This window comes from Syngnathus scovelli, chromosome 14 (assembly GCF_024217435.2).
Source record: "Syngnathus scovelli strain Florida chromosome 14, RoL_Ssco_1.2, whole genome shotgun sequence".
Classification (NCBI taxonomy): Eukaryota; Metazoa; Chordata; class Actinopteri; order Syngnathiformes; family Syngnathidae; genus Syngnathus; species Syngnathus scovelli.
The window spans coordinates 15000670-15021888 of NC_090860.1; the positions used below are offsets into that span (position 1 = coordinate 15000670).

A 21219-nucleotide genomic window follows, 5' to 3' on the forward strand; every position below is an offset into this window, starting at 1 on the left:
GGGCTGTTCATTGCCCCGTTGGGAGGTGAAAGTTAGCCGCAGTCTGAAGCCATGACAACTACGGACGTGCTTTTCATCCACATGTGATTTTTTTTTTTTTCACTTCAGTTATACAGAATTATATATACATTATTTATCCCAAATGATATATATTTAATGATACTGCATCATTATGGGGTGCTTGAAGGGGAAAAATAAATGCAATCTTTTTTGTAATGAGGCTGAAATCTAAAACGTGGAAAAGTGCAAATGTGTGCAAGACGTTTTGGTTGACTTAGTCCATCCTTCATGGCCTGCCAGTCAAAGTGTCTTGTGAACGAGCTGACGTGACAACACGGCTGAAATTGCTTGTTTACTCTTCTTGCTTGTTTTTAGCTAATCGTCTTGCTTGGAGGGATTCCGACACAAATGAAGAGAGATCAAACAACAGATTGTCTTTTATCTTTTGAGTGAAAATCAAAAAGCGCCAGCCACACTATTTTGAGCTCCGAGTTCACTCGAAGGCTGACGAGGTTGATGCGGGAACTCAATGTGACAACCTTGCACGTAAAATGCGTCTTTTCTCATTGCCTCGTGGCTGGAAATGGGAACTTGCATAGACAACAGGAAGCTGTGTGCACTTGCATGAGTTCCATGGTCACAGCTTGATGTGAATTTGGAGAAAAACACCATCCGAATGTCCATTTAGAAACAAATGATTTAAGGGTAGCGCATACATCATTGTTTCAAGGTAATTATGTAACGATTATACACATGACAGTCAATAAGGACATCCGATTTTGTCTGCTTTCTCTCCGAGGCCAAACAGGATTATAGGTCTGGTTAATACTTGCACGAGAGAGCGACTGGGTTGCCCTGATCTTAACAGGGAGCCGAGCCAGCCCAATACAGTGCTGCTTCCGATCCCGGATAAATACGGAAGGGATCTGTCCAAACCCCAGACCGAAATGGCGACCCAGAATTGGAAAGCAGCTGAAAGAAGCGAGAGGCACTCAATTAGTCGTTGTTTTTAGCGCGTCGTCAATGAGTCATTTCAGAAGAAAACGAAAAACCAGATCCGTTTTTACAAAAAGTGAACGGGAGCAAGACGAGCTCCTGTTAAATTTATCAGCATCATTAAGGAATATTGGGAATTAATCAGCCAACAAATTCATACCACCACCGACGGGGAAATTCCATCAAAGTCAAACATCTCTTTTACATCTATCTTGCTTACTTTGATGAATGGTCAGGAGGTTTGGACGGATGGATGAAAAAGAAAGATGAATTGAACCGTGAAGTTGCAAATGGATGGCTGGTAGGTCAGCCAAAATATGTGATGTGCAAGTAATGCTGTGTCTGACCTTTCCATCACCCTCTTGTAAAGCAAAATGTCTAGTTATGTTGCCAATTTCATGTATTTCCTCTCGAACACATCCCGTTTGGAAAAACATGTTTTTTTGTTGTTGTTTTTATTCAATCCCTTTTGCGCCTGTTATTGATTCTGCAATATTCCATTTGGTGCTTTCCAAAATGTCCATGTGACCAATTTTCTCATCTCCAGTTGGCTGTCATCTATGACCTCGCCTTTACCTCTCACTTGCTTGACTTTACGTGCTAATGTGTTTTAGTCTGCACACACAGTCCCACTTTTAGCACACGGTCTGGATCTTTCGGGGCAGTTTGGCTGTTGAGACCAGCAAGCTGACTCGCTCATCTTGCATTTTGCCACTTCTTTGCCTCTGGTGCAGTGGGACAAGAGGTGAGAAGAAGAGTGAGGCACAGATGACAAGAAAAGTTAGTTGGGATATCTTTGCTTCATAGCAAGCATGGCTAAACGTCTGTGCTCAAGATCAGATTGTCTTAAACGGACAGATGGTGTCGGTCATTGGTATATTTATTTCATGCATTGGTCTAACTGAGATGGACACGGGCGCAGAGAAGCCTGCGGTGCTTGTGGCCTTTGCTTTTGCATGCTGGAGTTCTCACATGCGTACATTTGTAGCTGTAACTGACCGTGGTTTTTTTTTTTTATATACACTTAGTGTTCTTGAACCCACACAGCAATATCATTTACACATTGATGCTTGTGTTTACTAAAATGTTGCCCGAGGACTCAAAGGCGATGGGCATACATTGTCGGTTTTTGGCCTCGCCGCTTCCAATTTCTCCCCAGATTGTTTTGAAGATATGACGGAGCAGTTGTCTTGTGTTGCATATACATTGAAATATTGTTCGGAAACCGGTCGACAATTTGCCGACTCAGTTGTTCACACAGCCCTATTGCTTGTGAACAAGTAGATGGGAGTTTCATACGTACCCAATCACGACCTCACCTTTTTCTAATTGCAAATGTCCAAATGTGTATTTTTGAGCATTCCTCACCTCTTACGGTCTTTACTTGGCCTTGTCCCGGCTTTCTTGGAATGTATTGCAGGCACAATATTGGAAATGAGAAAATATTTGCGAAAACCTCACTAATAGTGGGCTTTGTAATTGCAATAACAAGGTGACCTAAATCCGCATTTGAAAAAGGAATTGGCAGAACAATGACGGTGAAGAATGTTTTTGGGGATTAGACATGCAACGCTTAGAATTAGTACAGCTCCTGCTAGATAACTGTATATACCTTTTACAAGTCATTTGAACAAATGTGCATATAATGCCATACAATTGTGCTTTCTGCTAGATACTTCTGTATTTTTTTTCCCAATATAGCGCTGTAATTTCTTCCTATTTCTCAAAGAATTGGGATGCTATTGTTTTGTTTTTTTGGTATCGTGAGTGCATGTCTTTCTCTCTTATCATTCCTGACTAAAAGTTGTTGGCTCTCCTCGCTATCTGGCCGTGTTGTTTTTCACACCCGAGGCATTGGCGGCAAATGAAGTGTATGAAACAAGATGTGAGGGTAGCCATACTTGTTTGCTTTACACTGAAAGGCCCACAGCGTCGGCACAACTCATGGATGAATGACGCAAATGAAAAAGGACATTCAAGTTGGAAGATGTTTTTTTTAATTTTTTTTTTATGGCCTTCACAACCAGTCATGTCGTTTTAAACGACAGAAGCACCTAGACATGTCATGTAATCCCATTTGATTTGAAAAAAACACAGTTATTTGCTTTTTCCTTACTGCAAGGGTTTTTCTTGTGCATACAATTGTCTTTGAACCAGATAGTAGTTGGTTGACTGATGTGCCAGAGCAACTTGTATACAGCTAGCCTTCTGCCCGTTAATGTGTATCTTTATGTAATAGTGAACTCCTTCCCGTCAGTGTGTTCAGCACTTTCTCCCTAACTATATGAGCTCTCCATCTGCTCCTGAGCAGGTATTTTGGTGTGAGCGTGTGTGTGTGTGTGTGTGTGTGTGGGGGGGGGGGGGGGTCTTGATAACTATACAAACAGCTGCATGTTACTGCTGGAATGGCACTTCAAGTAAAGTCACACTCTAAGCAGAGAGAAAGAGAGAGAGAGAGAGAGAGAAATGGCACAAAGGCATTGAGGCTGATTGATGATGAAACATATGCAACTCAATTTATAACCTAACGTCACACTGTTGAACAGTATAACCGTATGTTTTTGATTATTAGCCATGTTTGGAAGACTTTTCGACATAGTTTAAAATGTGCTTTTGTCTCAACTTTGTTCAATTGTGGATGCAGCTGCATTCATTCCTCCAGTTGTTTGGACCATTTTGTAGAAAGGATGTGGTCGAGGATAAAACATCAATACTTTTAGTAAATGTGAGAAGGGGATGAAAACATGACACAAAAAAGTCACGGTGCGTTAAAAAAAGGGACCGAGTGTGATTTCCATCATCACTGATGTTATTTGACATTTAATTCAGGCTTTTATGTTTCACAAACATTTGCTGATGCGCTTTCGGATTGAACAACTGTTATCCTGAGATTCCCCCATTTTATTTTTAATACTACCATTTGTCAGACGGCTTGTAGCCGGTCCCCTTCCTGGCCTCAAGCTAACTGGCTCTTTTACGACATCCCTTGCTCTGCACGCACGCTCGCTCGCTCGTCTTGGCCAGCTCCCCGATGGATGCTATCATTTTTCATGGTCTCGTCCTCCGATCAGTTACCAATCAGCGTCCTTCTTTTTCTCTCTGCCTCATCTCTTATTGAGCAGCTTGTTCCAACAGTCTAGGGTTGCATCAGCCCCATATCTCTTTTCACTTTCATGGCTCAACTTTAATTGTCTTTCTGCCTTTCAACAGATGATCAGACTCCCTGGAATAAGGACGTCCTTTCAAAAACGATCTTGCCCGGTCGTAACACTAGAACCCTCACATTATGTTCAAATGGCTCCTCTCCCACCAGCACGATCACGTTTCCTTTTTCGATTTGCTTCGTTGAAACGGATAAAAGAAACAAACATTTCCCCAAAAATGTCCTATATACGTAGATGGTGCTGGGATTGTACGTAAGAGCCTGTGGTAATATCCTGTCATTGAGTAACTCTTGGTCAATCATCGTCAAGCAACAATTGAGATCCCACTGAACATTGCGGCAGGCAGCATATGCCGTTTGTTTGGGTTTGATGTGTCAATTAACTTTTGATAGACACAGATGAGGCTTCGTGAGATGTTACCAACACAGCAGGCAGGCAGGCAGGCAGGCAGGCACGCACGCACGCACGCACGCACGCAAAGTGCTGATCTGTGTTTAACCTACATACTCAGGTGATTAGCCTATGGCTGTTGTGACTGTCACACATCAAAAGCAACAAGCGTGGGGCTTTGATTCTGCCATTTAAGTGGATATTATGTCATGTAGCTTATTTTTTTTCCTCAATCGTTACGGAAATAACAGAAGGCTAAGGACATCAATATTTACCTACCAAAGGCAATTCCAAATAGTAAGATCATGGTGAAAACTGTTTGGGCTGTGGTCAGAGACTTGTGGAGGGAGGGAGGGAAGGGAGCAGTGAAATCAGGCTGCAATCGATCCCGTTAACAGTTTGAAAATGGCAAAGGCTCCCTTTAAGCTGGTGAACGAACGAACGAACGATCGATCGAGCGATCGATTCACTCTCAATACACTTTTCCCAATTGCGCTGTGATTGTTTGACAATCAATACAGAGGGTTGTTCACATTTTGCCGTGCGCAAGTCAGCTGCCATTGAATTCCAGCCCCGCCGAGCACGACCTTGAACAGAACAAGTCATACAAAATAGATGGACTGGATTTCTATTGACTGCAGTACTTGTGTTGCTCTTCTAGTTTCGATGCTCTGTATCTTATTTCTTATTGAGTTTTTTGGTGGGCAATAAATATTACAAGGTCTTTTTTTTTGAGCCGGTCAACAGCCCCCCCCCAGGCTGGCTGTGGACCAACACCTGCAATCATCTGTTTCAAAGAATGGCCGTGGCTGAAGTATACCTACCCTGCAGCTAAGCTCATAGGGGAGGAGACGAAAGCTCTTTATTTATACATTGATATCAACCGGCTCCAACACACAAAAAGTAGCGGAGTGCAACGGAGGAGGCTCTTGGGCCCATAAATGCTCATTTATAATTGAAGACAGTCGTGTCCTCTCTTTCTCTAGGTTTGTCATAACACCGGTTTTCAGTTAAATAACACAAACTTGGTATGCAAGCTGTGCTCTAAATGCTCGGTGGTGCACTGATTAGTATTTTTGCCTGGCAGTGCAGTGCAGAGCAGTGCAAGGTTGGAGTCCGGCACCAGAGTTTGCATGTTCAAAGTCTGCTTTAGTGTCAATTTGTTCACATGTTCTCCCCGTGCCTGCGTGCCTTCCACATTCCAAAAATGGGCGGCCTTTGTCTTTGCTAAGTCCGCAATGATGATGGCGACCGTTACCCGGATACATGAGCGACGGACTGCCACAAAAGTCCAATTGGTTTCAGTCTGACGGCCTTGGAAAAGAAAGCAAAAGCTGTCTGCTGCTGATGTTTAAGGATGTAAGTGGCAAACATTGAGAAGAGGAAATATGCCAAACTATTCTCGCGCCATTTCCAAACGATTGTTTCAGGTGTCCGTCCGCGGTGTTAATTGCTCACACGGTCACTTGAAGGTCTGTCAGAGGCACCCATGCAGCACAATAGGAAATGAGATTGCGGATAGACGCCAGAGGGAGAGATGAATGCTCCCACGCTTTCTAATTTCCCGACGGCGTGTGTAAGGAATGTGTAATTACACCCTAACCTCAGAATATGTGTACCTTGTGTGTGTGTGTGCGTGCGTGTGTGCGTGTGTGTGCGCGTGTGAGTGTAAATGTGCATATGCGCAATGGGCTTTGTGCCTGCGTTGCGTTCTTATGTAAGCATGAAGCCTCCTCATGCCTCCAGGATGATGATGGAAAGTGTTTGTCATACTCCCACCACTTTGTGTCATTCTCCTCCTCTCTTTGCACCATTCAAAATCCCTCTTGCACTTGCATAGGCAGGCATTTATTTCCACCATTGCATTCAAACAATGCATTTTGGTTCCATGAAGCTTTTCGATTTCCATCGGTTTTGTGCTTTCGTTTCAACATCTGTACGCAGCGTTTATAACGCTAAAGTGAGTCAAGCTGGTGCCTTGGCGCAGGCAAATGAGCCCAGATGAGCCATCGGGCCGGAAGGAGGTGAATCGGGCCCGCCCGGCGCAAAGGGGCTCATCTCGTTCCATATGTTGACATTTTATATCAAGACGTAGGATCAACGTCGGCTTAACTTTGCCGATACAACCGCCACGGAGCGAATGGCACATTTCAGCGTCCGATGGTAACCAGCCAGCGTTTTCTGGAACTTGAAATTATTTGAGGCGTTAAATGGAGGCCTTTTTCGGGCCTTGTGTTTTTGTCTTCCTTTATCTTAGCGCAGGAAGCCAAGCGGATATTAGACCTGCAGATCACTGGCGCGATTGGAAGTGCCTCACGGGGCTGCTGGTGCTACAAATGCTTTTCTTTGACTTTTGTATCATTCAGACTTTTAATTAAGCGAGTTGAATCTTTACCAGACTCATATTTTATGTATACACAAGTCCTTGGCGTTAAGTGCAGAGTGCTATTGCTTTATCCACCTTTGTTTACCTTTGAGCCATTTGTGTTTTTCTCCATTTGCAACGGGGTGTTTGGCTTGAATGGAGTTGCGTTCAAATAATCACCAAGAGAAGATTTTCTTTGGACGTAATCCAACCATTTTCTAATGTTTCATCTCTTAACTGACTGTTTGCCACCTGCTCCATCACAGGGCGCACTGATAAATATTTGTATACAATATCAATAGCATTAACTGAGCGTTACGGATCAGAACATGACCTCCACACTTTCTATGATGAAATTGTGTTTTGTTTTGCTTGCTTTAATTGGGCCCATCGCCGTCATATCTGCTGCAGAATTTGCTTCTTCATCATTTTTATACTTGGAACATAGAATATTTTCAATTAAATGTCTTGAAAACCTAATCCTCAAATAACTATTACACTACAATCAATCAAATCAAATCAAAATAGGGACGTAATAGTCTGGAAAGCACTTTAAGTGTCACTTTACGGCCAGCGGTGTACAATTGCAAGCCTTTTCTTTTTTTTTTTGATGCTTCCTGTTTTACTGGCTCAATTACTTCTCCATTTAGACTAAATGCATACTTTTAAGTGTGTTTAAAAGTGGATCCAAGACCAATAATTGAGTAGCCCGCCCATGTGTGTATGTGGCATACTATGTATGTGGACATACTATGCCATACATGATGTGGACTCGCATTTGACGCTGGTGTCTGATTGCGTGTCGCTCCTCATGTAAGCGCAGTAATTAAAAGAAGACTAATTGTGATGCATTTAAGCAGCTGTCGACCCCTGTTGTTCTTCAAACGGCTAAAGTCACTATAAGGTGTGTTCTCGCTGAGACAGGAAAATAAAGGCAGTGAGTGGAACCAAAGGAACAGGAAGGAAGTTGCGTTTGCTACCTTGCTGAGCTCCTCCTGGTCTACGTACCCGAGCGCTGCCCCGCGGATGGATGGATGGATGGATGGATGGATGGATGGATGGATGGATGGATGGATGGATGGATGGATGGATGGATGGATGGATGGATGGATGGATGGATGGATGGATGGATGGATGGATGGCTTGCGAGGAATAGAGCATCCAATGTGTTATGATGCCTTGACTATAAAATGACAACGAGAACGGTACCCTCCCAAACAAGCATGGCACTCACTCTGCTAGTGTTCAAGAAGATCCCAAGTGTTTTGCCAGCTCTGTAGATCCACTTTAGCGCAAGTACTTGGCACTGCATACTGTGTTGTGTTCACTTAAGTTATTGGATCAGACTTGTTGTTGGCAAAGTTGAAATCTTATCTTCATTCCCTTACAGTAAATCCTTAACTCCATCCATCTTATTTAACTGCGTTGTCTTTTGCTTATTGCGACCTGCAACGCCTCAGGTGACATCTTTTAATTCCATGAAGTAAGCTACAGTACTGAACATGAACATTTTTCGGCGCAGACCTTCAAATACGATTTATTGCTATTGTTGCAGCGATTTTACTAAAAAAAAAAGCATCAAGTGTGGAAAAGCTGCAGGGGGAGCATGTAAAGTCTCCAAAAATCTCCAGTCAGGGGTTTAGCGAGTATCAAAAGATTTGGATTGCACAGGCACTTCCAAACTGCCATTTTTCGCTGCCAAGTCTCTCTGTTATCCCAATGAGATTTCCCCCCCCCCCCCCCCGCAATGAGATTTAAATGCAGACTAAGATCAGTTTCAGCATGTGGCGCTTGTGGAGAATCCATTTGTGCTGCCATCAGTAGACAAGCCAAGAGTAAAACAGGCTTGCTCGGAGAGCCCGGAGAATGAAGGAAAGAAGTGCACAAGGCCGCCTGCACCGACCAAAATCCTATTTGATGCCCCGCTACAAACATCCCAAACAATCTCTTCCACATACATAATCCCTTTGGTTAATTCACAATTCTGTTTGATCCGAGTCACGCCCGTGCATGCCACCTCTTACTAAAGTGTATTTTGTGCGATATGTACTGTATGTCTGCGTGTGTGTGTGTGAGCGAGTGAAACCGAGCCCTTCTATTGCTGTTAATGCTTTATTGCCCATGCTGCCTCTGCTACATAGTATTCTAGTTGATGGATGACGAGGTAGCAGAAGCGTGCGTGCGTGCGTGCGTGCGTGCAATACGGGTGTCACCCTCTCTACCTGCTTTGGTCTTCATGCAATTCTTCTCTTCTCTGACACGGCTATTCACACTCGAGCGCTCATTTTAATTAGGGGGCCGTCTGATCTCTCCTTTTTCTCTGGCTGCTAATTCTCCCTAGTTTACTTTCCATTTCTCCTTCTCGCTTACTTGTTCGCTCTCATTAAAGCCGTTGCTGGGTGCGTTTAATGAGCTCATATCTTTTTTGGGTGTCAGAAGGGTCATGAGCCTGCTCTCATTCTGTGTACTTGCAAGTGCTTGTGCGTTCCAAGGCACTCCATGTAATGCCTTCTTTGACTCTTTCAAGTAAAAAGAGAAATAAATGCAATTTGACAGCGTCGATTGAAGCTACTTATTCCAGGTCTCGCTCGCAGCTTTACTAGACCATTTCTTTTTGACACACATTATAACATGAAATTCCAAAGGTCCATTTCTGTCCAATCGACGCTTTTCTCCATTTTTTTTGTTTTTATTTTGGTCTCACTCTGGCGGTCACCAATTTAGGCAGCAGTTGTGTGTGCGCGCTTCTGAATGTGGCATTCACCAGGTCCGTAGCCTCGTCTTTCTTTCTTTTTTCCCGATTAGGTCAAATATATAACCTGAATCAATGAATACCGATATCTTTTCAGAATGTCCGTACGGGGAGTTGAGTTGAAGTGACAAAGTAGCCTGCCTCGTTGTCGGATTCCGACTCGACCGAATGCCTAGTTGAGGCTTTATTGTAACGTGCAAGCGCATGTGCCTGTGCCTGTGCCTGTGCCTGTGCCTCTGCACTGTGATCCCTTTAATCCTAGTTCCGCCCGCCGTGTCCTTCAAAGTGTGATCAAGGTTGTCATTCATGAGTAGGTTTTCACTGGCTTCACTCCCATTCTCCCTGTGAGCCTGTGTTGATCAACGACAAGGTTGGCGGACGTGTGTGAGTGTGCGCGCGTCATGTGGTCTTTGTCAAGGCGTTTTCTTGTTTTTTTTTTAAATCAAGTTCTCGCATTGAATCTCATTTGGTCCTAATGCTGCAAGACTGCCTCTTTCTATAATCAAACTATAATATTGTGACCACAGCTAAGTGTGAAAGTACACTTTATTTCATGTGCCATAAGTCCTACTATGTCTCTGTGCGTCTTTGATTGTTCAGGTTGACAGGCAGGGACCATGGAGAGACTTTTCCTGTTTGTGATGCTGGCGGTGGCCGTGGCAGTTGGTGCACAGATCTGCCCAAAGCGTTGCGTTTGTCAGATCCTGTCACCCAACCTGGCCACACTGTGTGCCATGAAAGGTCTGCTATTTGTTCCGCCAAACATCGACAGGCACACGGTGGAACTGAGGCTGGCCGACAACTTTGTCACCAGGTGAGTGTTGCGGGCGGCACTTTGAATTTGCTCGGACCCATTATTGTTGATTGTGTACAAAAAGTTTCAAATAAGATGGACACAAAATACACAGAAAGAAGTGAAATGTGTCTCATCGGAATACATGTCCATTTGTTCGCCAGTGACTTTAGTGTGAATTTTCTAGACAGTTTTAACTTGACCGTAGCATTTGAAGTCACGGTCAAAGTATGGCGGAGACTAAACATCGGGCTGGCTAATTGGCAATTAGTTGATGGAAAAAACTAAATCTCATTAGGCTCAACGCAAGGCAAAAAGGATCAACTAGAATGATGAACCACATTCAATTCCTTGGGGCGCCATTCCACTTTTCCAACGATGAGCGTGGATTCAAAGAAACTCCTTCTATTCAAGCAAATGAAGTAGAAAGTCAGATCGCAAAAGCCCAAAACCTTTCAAAATGATGTCGCGTATTCCTGATCATTTACTTTCTGTCGTTTGCATGCATTTTTGCCTTTGCGTGCAACTTCAGTCGATGTGAACAAAGTGGATCATTTGCGACTTGAAAGTACAGTCAAAAACCTGCAGCCAAATGCTGCTTTGATGGACAGGGCGTCATCAGCTTTTGACTCTCTTCAAGCATACTGCAATTTTCTGCAAAGTGCATAGTATGGTGGCATATAGTGCAAAGTGCTTCCAATGGAGTCAACCTATTGATTTGGATATATTATAGTACGTACGTACGTACGTAAAAGAACTGTTCTTCGGTCCTTTAATTCCGACTCATAGATTTTGCAGAGCCATTCTCGCTCGTTCGTACAGAATGAAAAATGGAGTACAGGGAAGATCCCGCTTGTTGAAGTCAATGACTTCGGCCAGCCAACAACATCTTTTCGCCAGATGCTTCTTGGCTCATAAGTCTACAGATTGACTTCCAAGTCTTCAACTGAATTGTCCGTTTTGCCAAGAAGGGTGGAATTCTGCAGCACATACTAAGTCACGACGGTCAAAGTTGAGTCGGCTATCCTTTAACACGGCATCTTTCTGTCTCAGTGTAAAGAGGAAAGACTTTGCAAACATGACGCGGCTCGTGGACCTCACCTTATCCAGAAATACCATCTCCTACATCACACCTCACGCCTTCACCGATCTGGAGAACCTCCGAGCTCTGCATCTCAACAGGTAAAACTTGACCTTGACTCTTGTACTTGAGAGCCTGGAAACGTTGCTAACTAACGGCTGTGATTATATACCAGCAATCGGCTGACAAGGATAGGCAACGACACTTTCAGTGGCATGTCCAAGCTCCACCACCTGATTCTGAACAACAACCAGCTGGTACTGATCCACCAGGGAGCGTTTAATGACCTGCTGGCACTAGAAGAATTGGATCTCAGTTATAATAACCTTGATTCCATTCCATGGGAGGCCATTCAGGTAGGGGTCTCTCTCCGCTAAGTGCAATTTGGGTTGAACGCGTGTCATGACAAATGACAAACCTTGTGAAACGATGATGAAATGGTGTCCCTCCACCAGAAAATGACAAGCCTTCATACGCTGAGTTTGGACCACAACATGTTGGACTTTATCCCAGAGGGGACATTTTCATTGCTCCAGAAACTCAACCGGCTCGACGTCACCTCAAATAAACTGCAAAAGCTCCCGCCTGACCCTCTCTTTCAACGAGCGCAGGTAGGTCAATCAGCGTATTCTGCATGAATTGCAAATGGACGTCTTGCTGGATTGCAACGTGTTGTTATCTTTTCTTTTCTTTTCAAGGTTCTGGCCACCTCGGGGATCTTGAGCTCCTCAACCTTTGCACTATCATTTGGTGGAAACCCGCTGCATTGCAACTGTGAGCTACTTTGGCTGCGAAGGCTTAACCGAGAGGACGACTTGGAGACGTGCGCCTCACCTCAGCACCTCTCCGGACGCTACTTTTGGTCCATTCCCGAGGAGGAGTTTCTGTGCGAACCCCCGCTCATAACGCGGTACTCCCATGAGATGAGGGTCCTCGAAGGACAGAGAGTGTCACTCAGGTATCCAAGGCTAACCTTCGCTGCGCTATCAATGATTTCATCTTTTGAAACCGTCAAGAATTTGCTTTGATGACGTTTGGACCCGTCCACAGATGTAAGGCCAGAGGTGACCCAGAGCCAGCGATACATTGGATATCTCCCGATGGCAAACTGGTCTCAAACTCCTCCAGAACGCTGGTCTACGTCAACGGAAGTCTGGACATCCTCATCAGTACTGTCAAAGACACAGGCTCTTTTACCTGCATCTCCTCCAACCCTGCTGGCGAAGCTCACCAAACTGTCGACTTGGTCATCGTTAAACTCCCGCACATCTCCAACAACACCAACAACATTCAGGAGCCTGACCCAGGATCGTCTGACATTCACACGTCCACATCGACCCGCAGCGGAAGCAACGGAAGCAACGCGACGGGCGACGTGAAGGGTGGAGTAGAAAAGAGGGTGGTGAGCGCCGAGGCCACTTCGTCGACGGCGCTGATCAACTTTAACTTCCAGAGGAATATTCCAGGTATCCGGATGTTCCAGATCCAATACAACGGGAGCCAAGATGATTCACTCGTGTATCGGTAAGTCGTATTCAGAATGGGCATGATGAGGAATCATGAATATTCTCAATCGTTTTTCATCTCCCCGCACACAATTGAGGAATCATGAATATTCTCAATCGTTTTTCATCTCCCCGCACACAATTGGACAATGAAGACAAATAGCCAAAGCTCTTGGAGGATGACACGCCTGAGCTGTATCGATCGCATTTAATGACCGTGGGGGGAAAGATGATTTGGATTTGGACACAAACTGATAACTCTGTCACATGAGGTTTACAGGGGTACAATTAAATACTGCACGGTAATGAAAAGAGTGACCTCAACCGTTACAAGGAAATACGAGGTTTCAACGATCAACTTTTTAAACAATGACTACCATAATACTGTGACTTGGTACGATATATTGCGGTTCATACGGATGTTCCAACGAGCCAGTAGCGACGTATTCAGAGCCACTTTGACTTCCTCCCCATTTCCATTGGCTTCCAAATAGCACGTGCATACCATTTGACTTGCGGCTCCGCAATCAGACAGGCAGACTTTTGACAGACATGGAGAAAGCCATTCATAAAGCAAAGTGACCTCAATTGGAACACCCTGAGATGGCCTTTGACAGGGAAGACGTTCTCTTGTGGCACGTGTTGTTTTCTCAGGATATTACATCAAGCTCACTGGGAATGATTGCTATTTGAGCAAAATGTTTACGCTTCTCAAATGGTGGGATGGATTTATTGTCGGCAAAGAGCATTTGTCAGGAGCCGTGACAGTGTTATCTTCCTTTCATGGCAACGCTAATCCCTGTCCATACTTCATCGCCATGAAACGGGAGCCCGTTTAGAATAGGCTGAGATCAGTGACAATGTTATTTACATGTAAAGTCTTTTTTTCCTTTTTTTTTATTAGCATAGCAACATATGTTCCACATAATACGGTAGATATTTCTGCGACGGAAATGGAAATATAACTATTGAATTTCTCACAGCGTCCAGTTTAGTTTGGGTTTTTTTAGAGTCTGCCTTAAAAGTCAGTCATGTCTGTCATTTTCGCCACCACCACTTGTTGCTTAGTGGATCGCTTTGCATAATTTAGAGCAATCCACCTTGAGTAGAAGCTGCGCAATCGAGACATCCTACGAAACAAAGAAAAAGACTGTTGGAAATGAATTAGTACAATATGTTCTGTGATGTAAATGTAGGTCAGTGACGTATTTCAAGGCCCTACGTGCCTGCTTGTGATCCCAAGTACGCGCACATCCATCCACTTTAGGCAGTGAAGTCTTCAAGTTTGAGCTTTACAAGAAGCATTGTTGCGGCAAGCCACATTTCTGGCCAAATGGGAGGAGCAGAACCTCAATGTAGCACACCAGTGGATCCGATTCCAAACTGCGTGAGCTGACTTGAAATCAGGCTTCAAATGGACAGACACTTGTCTTTCACAAGGCTCCTGTCAACGTGAAAAACGGAAGTCATTTCCGCATGCGTCTTTGACTTTGCGCTTTCTTCAGAAAACGGAATGATTTTCTTCCAACAGCGCACTTGGCAAAACAAAGAGTCAAGGCCATTGATTTTGCCTTTTCATTAAACACAGAGCGGAGAGGGAAACACATGGGAGGGACGGAGCGCATAAGCTGAAAAGAGGCAGGCGGAAAAAGCTGTAGTGATATCAAGTGTTGTGAAAAAAGGAAATATTCTATTCTATCCTGCACACAGATGAAGGCAAAGTATTTTGATTATAGCATCAATATTTGGATTCAAATCTTTTTTCTTCAAGAAAAGTGTGGGACCTAAAATGGAGAAAGTATTAACACACACACACACAATTATGGTGACCTTGTGCAATATACTCCGTATCTGTAATGTAATATTCCGAATCGTTGATTGCGTATTGATGGCAACAGGAAAAGCTCATTCAACGTACTCCAGTGGCTGCTCACCGTTCCAAATTTCCTGCTAACGTATTGTATTTCTCCTCACTTGCTACTACCGCTACAGCAATGTAGGTTATTATTTAAAGACAGAATTCCTGACTGTGTACTAGTGCAATTAACTTAAGCTATAGAAGAATGAATGGGTAGGAAAGAACGTTGATCGCTAAATAGTTGCTGCAGTCATAGCTGAGGTCCAGAGAGCATGACGGGACCTGAGGATAACTGACGACAAAATCCAGCACAACGTACGATCAAGGGTCAACTAAATACCCAAAGCACACTTCTTCCTTCCTTCCTGCCTTCCTGCCTCCCTGCCTCCCTGCCTTCCTGCCTCCCTGCCTTCCTTCCTTCCTTCCTTCCTTCCTTCCTTCCTTCCTTCCTTCCTTCCTTCCTTCCTTCCTTCCTTCCTTCCTTCCTTCCTTCCTTCCTTCCTTCCTTCCTTCCTTCCTTCCTTCCTTCCTTCCTTCCTTCCTTCCTTCCTTCCGTCTCTGTCCTTCCAAATGTTCGGCAAGCTGCGTACGGATGCTCTTCAAATACGTACATTGTGTCCCTACCTCCTCCCCGCTTTCCCCTGTGGAGCTATTTAATCTTAATCAATTACTCCTGCAGTGTAATACCCAGCTCAGCTAAAAGTAGAAATACACATCTAGGGAGCGCACAAGGACAAAATGATAGCAATTACAGCATTGCTTTTGCTACCGTAAATACCCAGGGGCATATTGAACGAATGAACTTTATTTTCCAACAATATAAAAGCATTTACGTTTGAAAGTAAGAAAAGAAGAAATGAAAATAATCAAGTACAAGGCACAGTGTTTTTTCAAACCCCACCCCGTTTTTAACGATCGAATATTTGAAGCTACCTTTACAAAATGATATGTTACATACGATGCAAAAAGTGCAATCTAAATAACCGTTACCATTGTTCAGACATAGGAATTCAATTGGTTGGGCTCGTGTAGGTCCGCGTAATGTTTTTGGGTAATTACCGGTCAGTCTAGCTAGTCTGATCTTGTTTTGTCATTATACCCCCACCAAATTTGCAGAAAGCAAACCAAGCCCAAAGACACAAGTCGGTAGCAACAGGTTGGAAGAAAAACGAGCCAGCGGAATCAATGTGCAAAGGACTGACGTGGACAAAAAGACCATGCAGACATAGCAGGGGAATGGAAGCGCAGCATTAAAGAGTGATGCAGATGACTCAGCTTCACCGGAAGAATGAGCTTCAGGCCAACCAATCGGCCTGAAACCTCATCCTCTCCGTTCGTTTCATTCTTCTTGTTTGTATCCAGTTCAACGGCAGGGTCAACCTGCTGGCCCACTCTGCGTCAAATGATGCGACAGCCACACTTTGGCTTTGCATTTGTGTCATTCGAATCACTTTCAACGTCGCCAATGAACTCTGCTATCAGCGGAGCGACACACGTTTGCAGGTATGATGAACTTGCTGAAGAAGCACCACGTTTGCAAAATTCATTCCGTGTTGCCTCGAAACCTCATGGCTCGCTCCGGTTATCCGGCTACGCTCAGCCAACAGCTAGCGTGGATGAAAAATGCACGCTGTCCACAGGTCTAAGATGATGAAATATTCACAAGTCGCGGGCGGCTGAGTGCAGTGCCGGAGGGCATCATTTACCCGAGACTGTGTCTGTCCGAGCGCAACGCAGCACGCTCGTGATGTTGATGGGAAAAAGTGCGTAACCAAAAACCTTGATTCGCTGGAGCTTTTGGCTTGTTCTGCCGCTGAGGCTAAAGTATTTTATCCTCAGCCCCAGACCCAAGTCTCATGTTAAATGCATAATAAATAAAGACAGTTTTGGGGTGCTAGGGAGGGAGGGAGGGAGGGATTATCTTGCAACAGGCTGCCCTGCAGCATATACGTACTAGCCAAATCCACGCTCGCTGGATTTTTTCGCTCGGCACAAAATTCCTCCTGGAAGCTGAACTTCTATGTGCTGCCCTTCCAGCAAGTTCCACACCATTTTTCTCTCTCTCTCTATTTCTCATAAATGAAGACTGGCAATGATTCTAGTATTTGCGCCATCTGATTCAGATGGACAGATCCAAATTGAACATGATGCTTTCTGCAATGGCTACTTGTGTTTCAAGCCTTCAATTAGCTTGAACTTTGACTCTACATATTGCCAAAACGCAATCGTTTCTTTTCAGTCTGCATGAGTGGGAAGAAATGGGAAGTGGGGATGGATTTTTTCCAACCAAGCCCACCTGTCTCGGGTGCAGGATTCTACTTTCACCTCTGGCTACAAGCTGTGTCGGTGCTTGTTATCCATTAATTCTGTTATTGGGGGCATTATGCATGGTGGAACAGAGATAAGAAGCAAGGTGTTTTCCGTCTCCATGCGAGACTTAAATCTAGGAGTGTGGCGGCATTGTGCCATCTGGCAGGTAAACCGCATTAGCTTTGTGATTAACGGTAATGCTGTCGTCATTTAACTACCATGAATTGCTGTATTCGAATTCACCTTAAAATACCTTCATTTTTCTATCCATCAATTCTGTTTGGCTCGTTAGCAAATTGCGCTTGCTTAGCGAACGGTTTGCGTGCCCATTACTGTCTGAAAATCACCGACGATTGCTCTTTTTCCCCCCACATTTCGACATTGGTTTCACGCCCCCAAAAAGAAATCTCAGTTCCGTGCCTTTGCGAGATGCTACAAAACAAGTCAGTTAAAAGCGCCACTGAGCAATGCATTTTACATCGAAAACTCCGGAAATAATGCGACAATGTGTCACGTATAGTCTGGCCGGAGTAAAAGTTGCAGCTGAGTAAATGGTAGCGTTTGCCCCTTATTCATCCCGGAAATGGCAGCCTTTGCCCCTCATTCATCCCAGCCCAGAGGCCTTCTCGGAATCGTGGTCACGAAGGCTTGAAGAATCATGCACGGCTGTGGTCCAATAATTAATCATATCAAATGGTCTGAAACAAAGCAATCTGCTTTCATAGCTCACCGATGTGTGCATGGATGAAGGCGTTTGTCTTGAGACAAAAAGCTGAAAGTGACTAATGGACATTGCACTGCCCTCCTGGCTTTGTCCGCACTGGAGTGAGGGAAGCTTAAATGATAAATAAACGCACGCAAACAAACAAACAAACAAACAAACAAACAAACAAACAAACAAACACAAACCCTTCCTGCATAAGAGCTGTGGATCGGTGACGAATGTTGAAAAAAACGCTTTGTTTCTTCACACGTTTGAGATTTACACACATACGACATGGCATTTCCGTAGCGCAGCATGAGCTCTTGTTCATAGCCTGCGAGTAATGGAAATAATGTCACGAAAGTACAATACGCACTAACATGTTTCTCACACACAGGCACCCAGGGCTTGGCAGAGCAGATAGTAGATTAGTGTAATAGCCTCAGCCAAGTCAGTCAGTCATCTGCCCACTGCTGAGTAGCAAACGTTGGCAGCAGCATTCAGATCAGGCACAAAGAAATCGGTTGGTCGCGATGACAGAGTCCGCTCGGATGAACTTGTCATTCTTTCGCTTTCCATCAATGAATGATCAATTGTCTATTAAATGTATTTGCGTGAGAATACACGTATTTGATGAAGTCAAATGTAGAATGGCAGTCAGTGGACCGCGTCTGAACATTTAAAGAGCCTGTAAAGTGAATTGACAGATTAGCACCGCCTTTCTTATTCAAATAGCAAAATGAGTTCATGCTTGATGTAGGTCGGAGCAGTTCTTAAAAAAAAAAAAAAATCACATTCAATGTTTTAGAGGTTAAAAAAAGACCTAACTGCCTTTCAAGCAAAATGGACTTGAGGCACGTACGTAGCTATGCCTCAAAATTGAAATATGAATTCACACTTTGCGCTGGTCTATCATTGTAGGTATTTTTGCGTTGCTAGTTATTGCTGAGTTATTTCTCACTTAGGCCTGCAAAGTAGTTTTGAAGCTTGCGTGTGCCCGTCCGTCCGTGCATGGAATGGCTCTCTGTCAAGCCCTTAAACTGCTCTAACTAGAACTGGTCACATTAGGGCAGTACAATTCCGCAACATGGACATAGGAACATTGAAGGTATTCATCTCAATTACCGATATCGTTTCTCCCAGTTTGAAAATGCATGTACGGCTCATTTTTTACTCTTAAATGCAGAGCTAAGGCCAGACGATGACAAATAGTATGCGAGTGAGACGCGCATAGAGAGTGCAGAACACACTTGATGCTTTCAGAGGAAACGTGAAGTGATCCTCCATTATTTAGAGGTATTGTTGAATTTGAAGAAAAAAAAACAGAGTGAGGCATTGTGCAACACAGCACAATAATAGCAGACTATGCTGCTTTGAATCTTCATTCCGGAATTATGCTGCGAGTGTCATTTAATCGGCAATAATACAAAATAGAATATATCAATTCATTATAATGTATAATAATACAAAAGGCAAACTTTACATGTGTCGTCAGCCGTTAGCTTTACATACTTTCATATAGTATGTATGTAAGGGCTGAACATTTTAAAGAAAAATTGTATTGACGGATATTTCAATATCATTTAACTTTAAATCAAGCTTCAGTGCACATGATGGAAAATGACATCATACCCTTAAGAGCATTCAAATCTATGACTTTGTGTGTGTGTGTGCGTGTGCGTGTGCGCGCACCTGCACAGGCATATGCCACACACCATCATTTAATTAGTTAGTAAATAGACGTCTCTGTTTGTGCGCATCAGTGTGAGAGCGACACAGATATGGGAATTAATAGCTGTGTGTATGTCAGCTTGTCGCTGCTGTGCCGCCGTGAAACTGCAGAGAGCGAGAGAAAGAGGGAGGAAACCGTGGAGAGAAGCACATTGGAGAGCAGCCGTGGTCAGCTCAGTGTTTAGATGTCCCTTTTAGTATTCATGGGCTGGCAGCGATTGGTCACGGAGAGCCACACGCACACACACCCATATCTCCATGCGGTGTTATTCCACAGAGGGCACGCTAACGACCTCCGCGTCCATTCCCCACGCCTTAATCCAAACCACTAAAGCTTAACATGCCATCTCACCTTCACTTAACTCTAAAACAGATAGTTAACGTGAGCAAGGCAACCTTTTGCCCGGTCGGTGCGCAAAAGGCCAAGAAGCTGCAAGTGGCCCTTCCTCACTTCATGTTTTAATGAGGAATTTCATTAGCATTTGAATGAGGCAAGCGGCAAAAGCTGACAAGCCATTTCCAAGAAAGTGAAGGACGAACGGGCAAATTCCCACATGAACGAGTGTCCGTTAATCCACTTCAAATGTTGCCCGGTGCACTCGGTCACGATGAGTCCTTTTTCATGAGATCTACGTATCCGCCTGTAACATGAACTGAGATGCTCTGATTGTTGTCTTTCTCTTGTTCCCTAGAATGATCCCTCCATCAAGTAAGAGCTTCCTGGTCAACAACCTGGCAGCAGGAAGCCAGTACGATCTATGCGTGCTGGCCATCTACGACGACATCATCACCTCCCTGACGGCCACCCGCGTGGTAGGATGCGTGCAGTTCACCACCGAGTCCGAGTACATGAGATGCCATTTTATGCAATCCCAATTCCTCGGCGGGACTATGATCATCATCATCGGAGGGATTATAGTGGCTTCTGTGCTCATTTTCATCATCATCTTGATGATACGATACAAGGTGGGTCGCCATCTGTTTCTTTGAACCCATTCACGTTCGTTACGCTCGTTCCCCATCCCCCGCTCCCCTGTAATAGTTCCATCAATATAATCAGTCGCAGTGACAGAGGTAGGTCCAATGGATTATAAGGTGTTTTTGGGGATTCTAAAATGGTTTTATTGTTTTTCTTTTGTAGTTTTAATGTTCTCACTTGGAACTAAGTGATGGATAGGGGTAGGACATGATAAGCGTAGGCTTCTTCCTACTCCTTTTCAAACAGTGATATCGGTATATTGTTTGTTGTTGTTTTTATTCTTCAAATCATGTTTGAAATAAAAATTCATTCACTCATAGCTACCAAAATAATGATTGCACCATGTTTCTCATGGAACGGAAGCACGCGCATGGCTTACTTTGATATTACCCAAGGCCAGTGTGTCGTGTATTCTAACTATGAGCCTGACACCTGAAAGCAAAACAGCAGCAGCAGCAGCAGCAGCAGCTTCTGGCTGAACTTTTAATAGACTGCGAACAACATAGAGAGCCTTGCTTGTAAAATGTCTGTCTTTTGGAAGTGTTTTGATTTGGGAAAAGCGCATGAGCGCAATGGTGACTTTTAACGGCTG

General features: G+C 44.2%; 1 protein-coding gene across 1 annotated transcript in view; it reads left to right on the forward strand.

Annotated features, from left to right (window-relative positions):
• The window catches only part of lrfn5a (leucine rich repeat and fibronectin type III domain containing 5a), a 39629-nt gene that overhangs the window by 16294 nt on the left and 2116 nt on the right, over positions 1 to 21219 (forward strand). The window contains exons 3-9 of the mRNA XM_049739702.2: positions 10268 to 10481; positions 11514 to 11642; positions 11717 to 11897; positions 11997 to 12152; positions 12240 to 12499; positions 12592 to 13065; positions 20341 to 20614. Coding sequence (XP_049595659.1) covers positions 10285 to 10481; positions 11514 to 11642; positions 11717 to 11897; positions 11997 to 12152; positions 12240 to 12499; positions 12592 to 13065; positions 20341 to 20614 — 1671 coding nt within the window. The 5' untranslated portion in view covers positions 10268 to 10284. The remainder of the gene's footprint in view (positions 1 to 10267; positions 10482 to 11513; positions 11643 to 11716; positions 11898 to 11996; positions 12153 to 12239; positions 12500 to 12591; positions 13066 to 20340; positions 20615 to 21219) is intronic.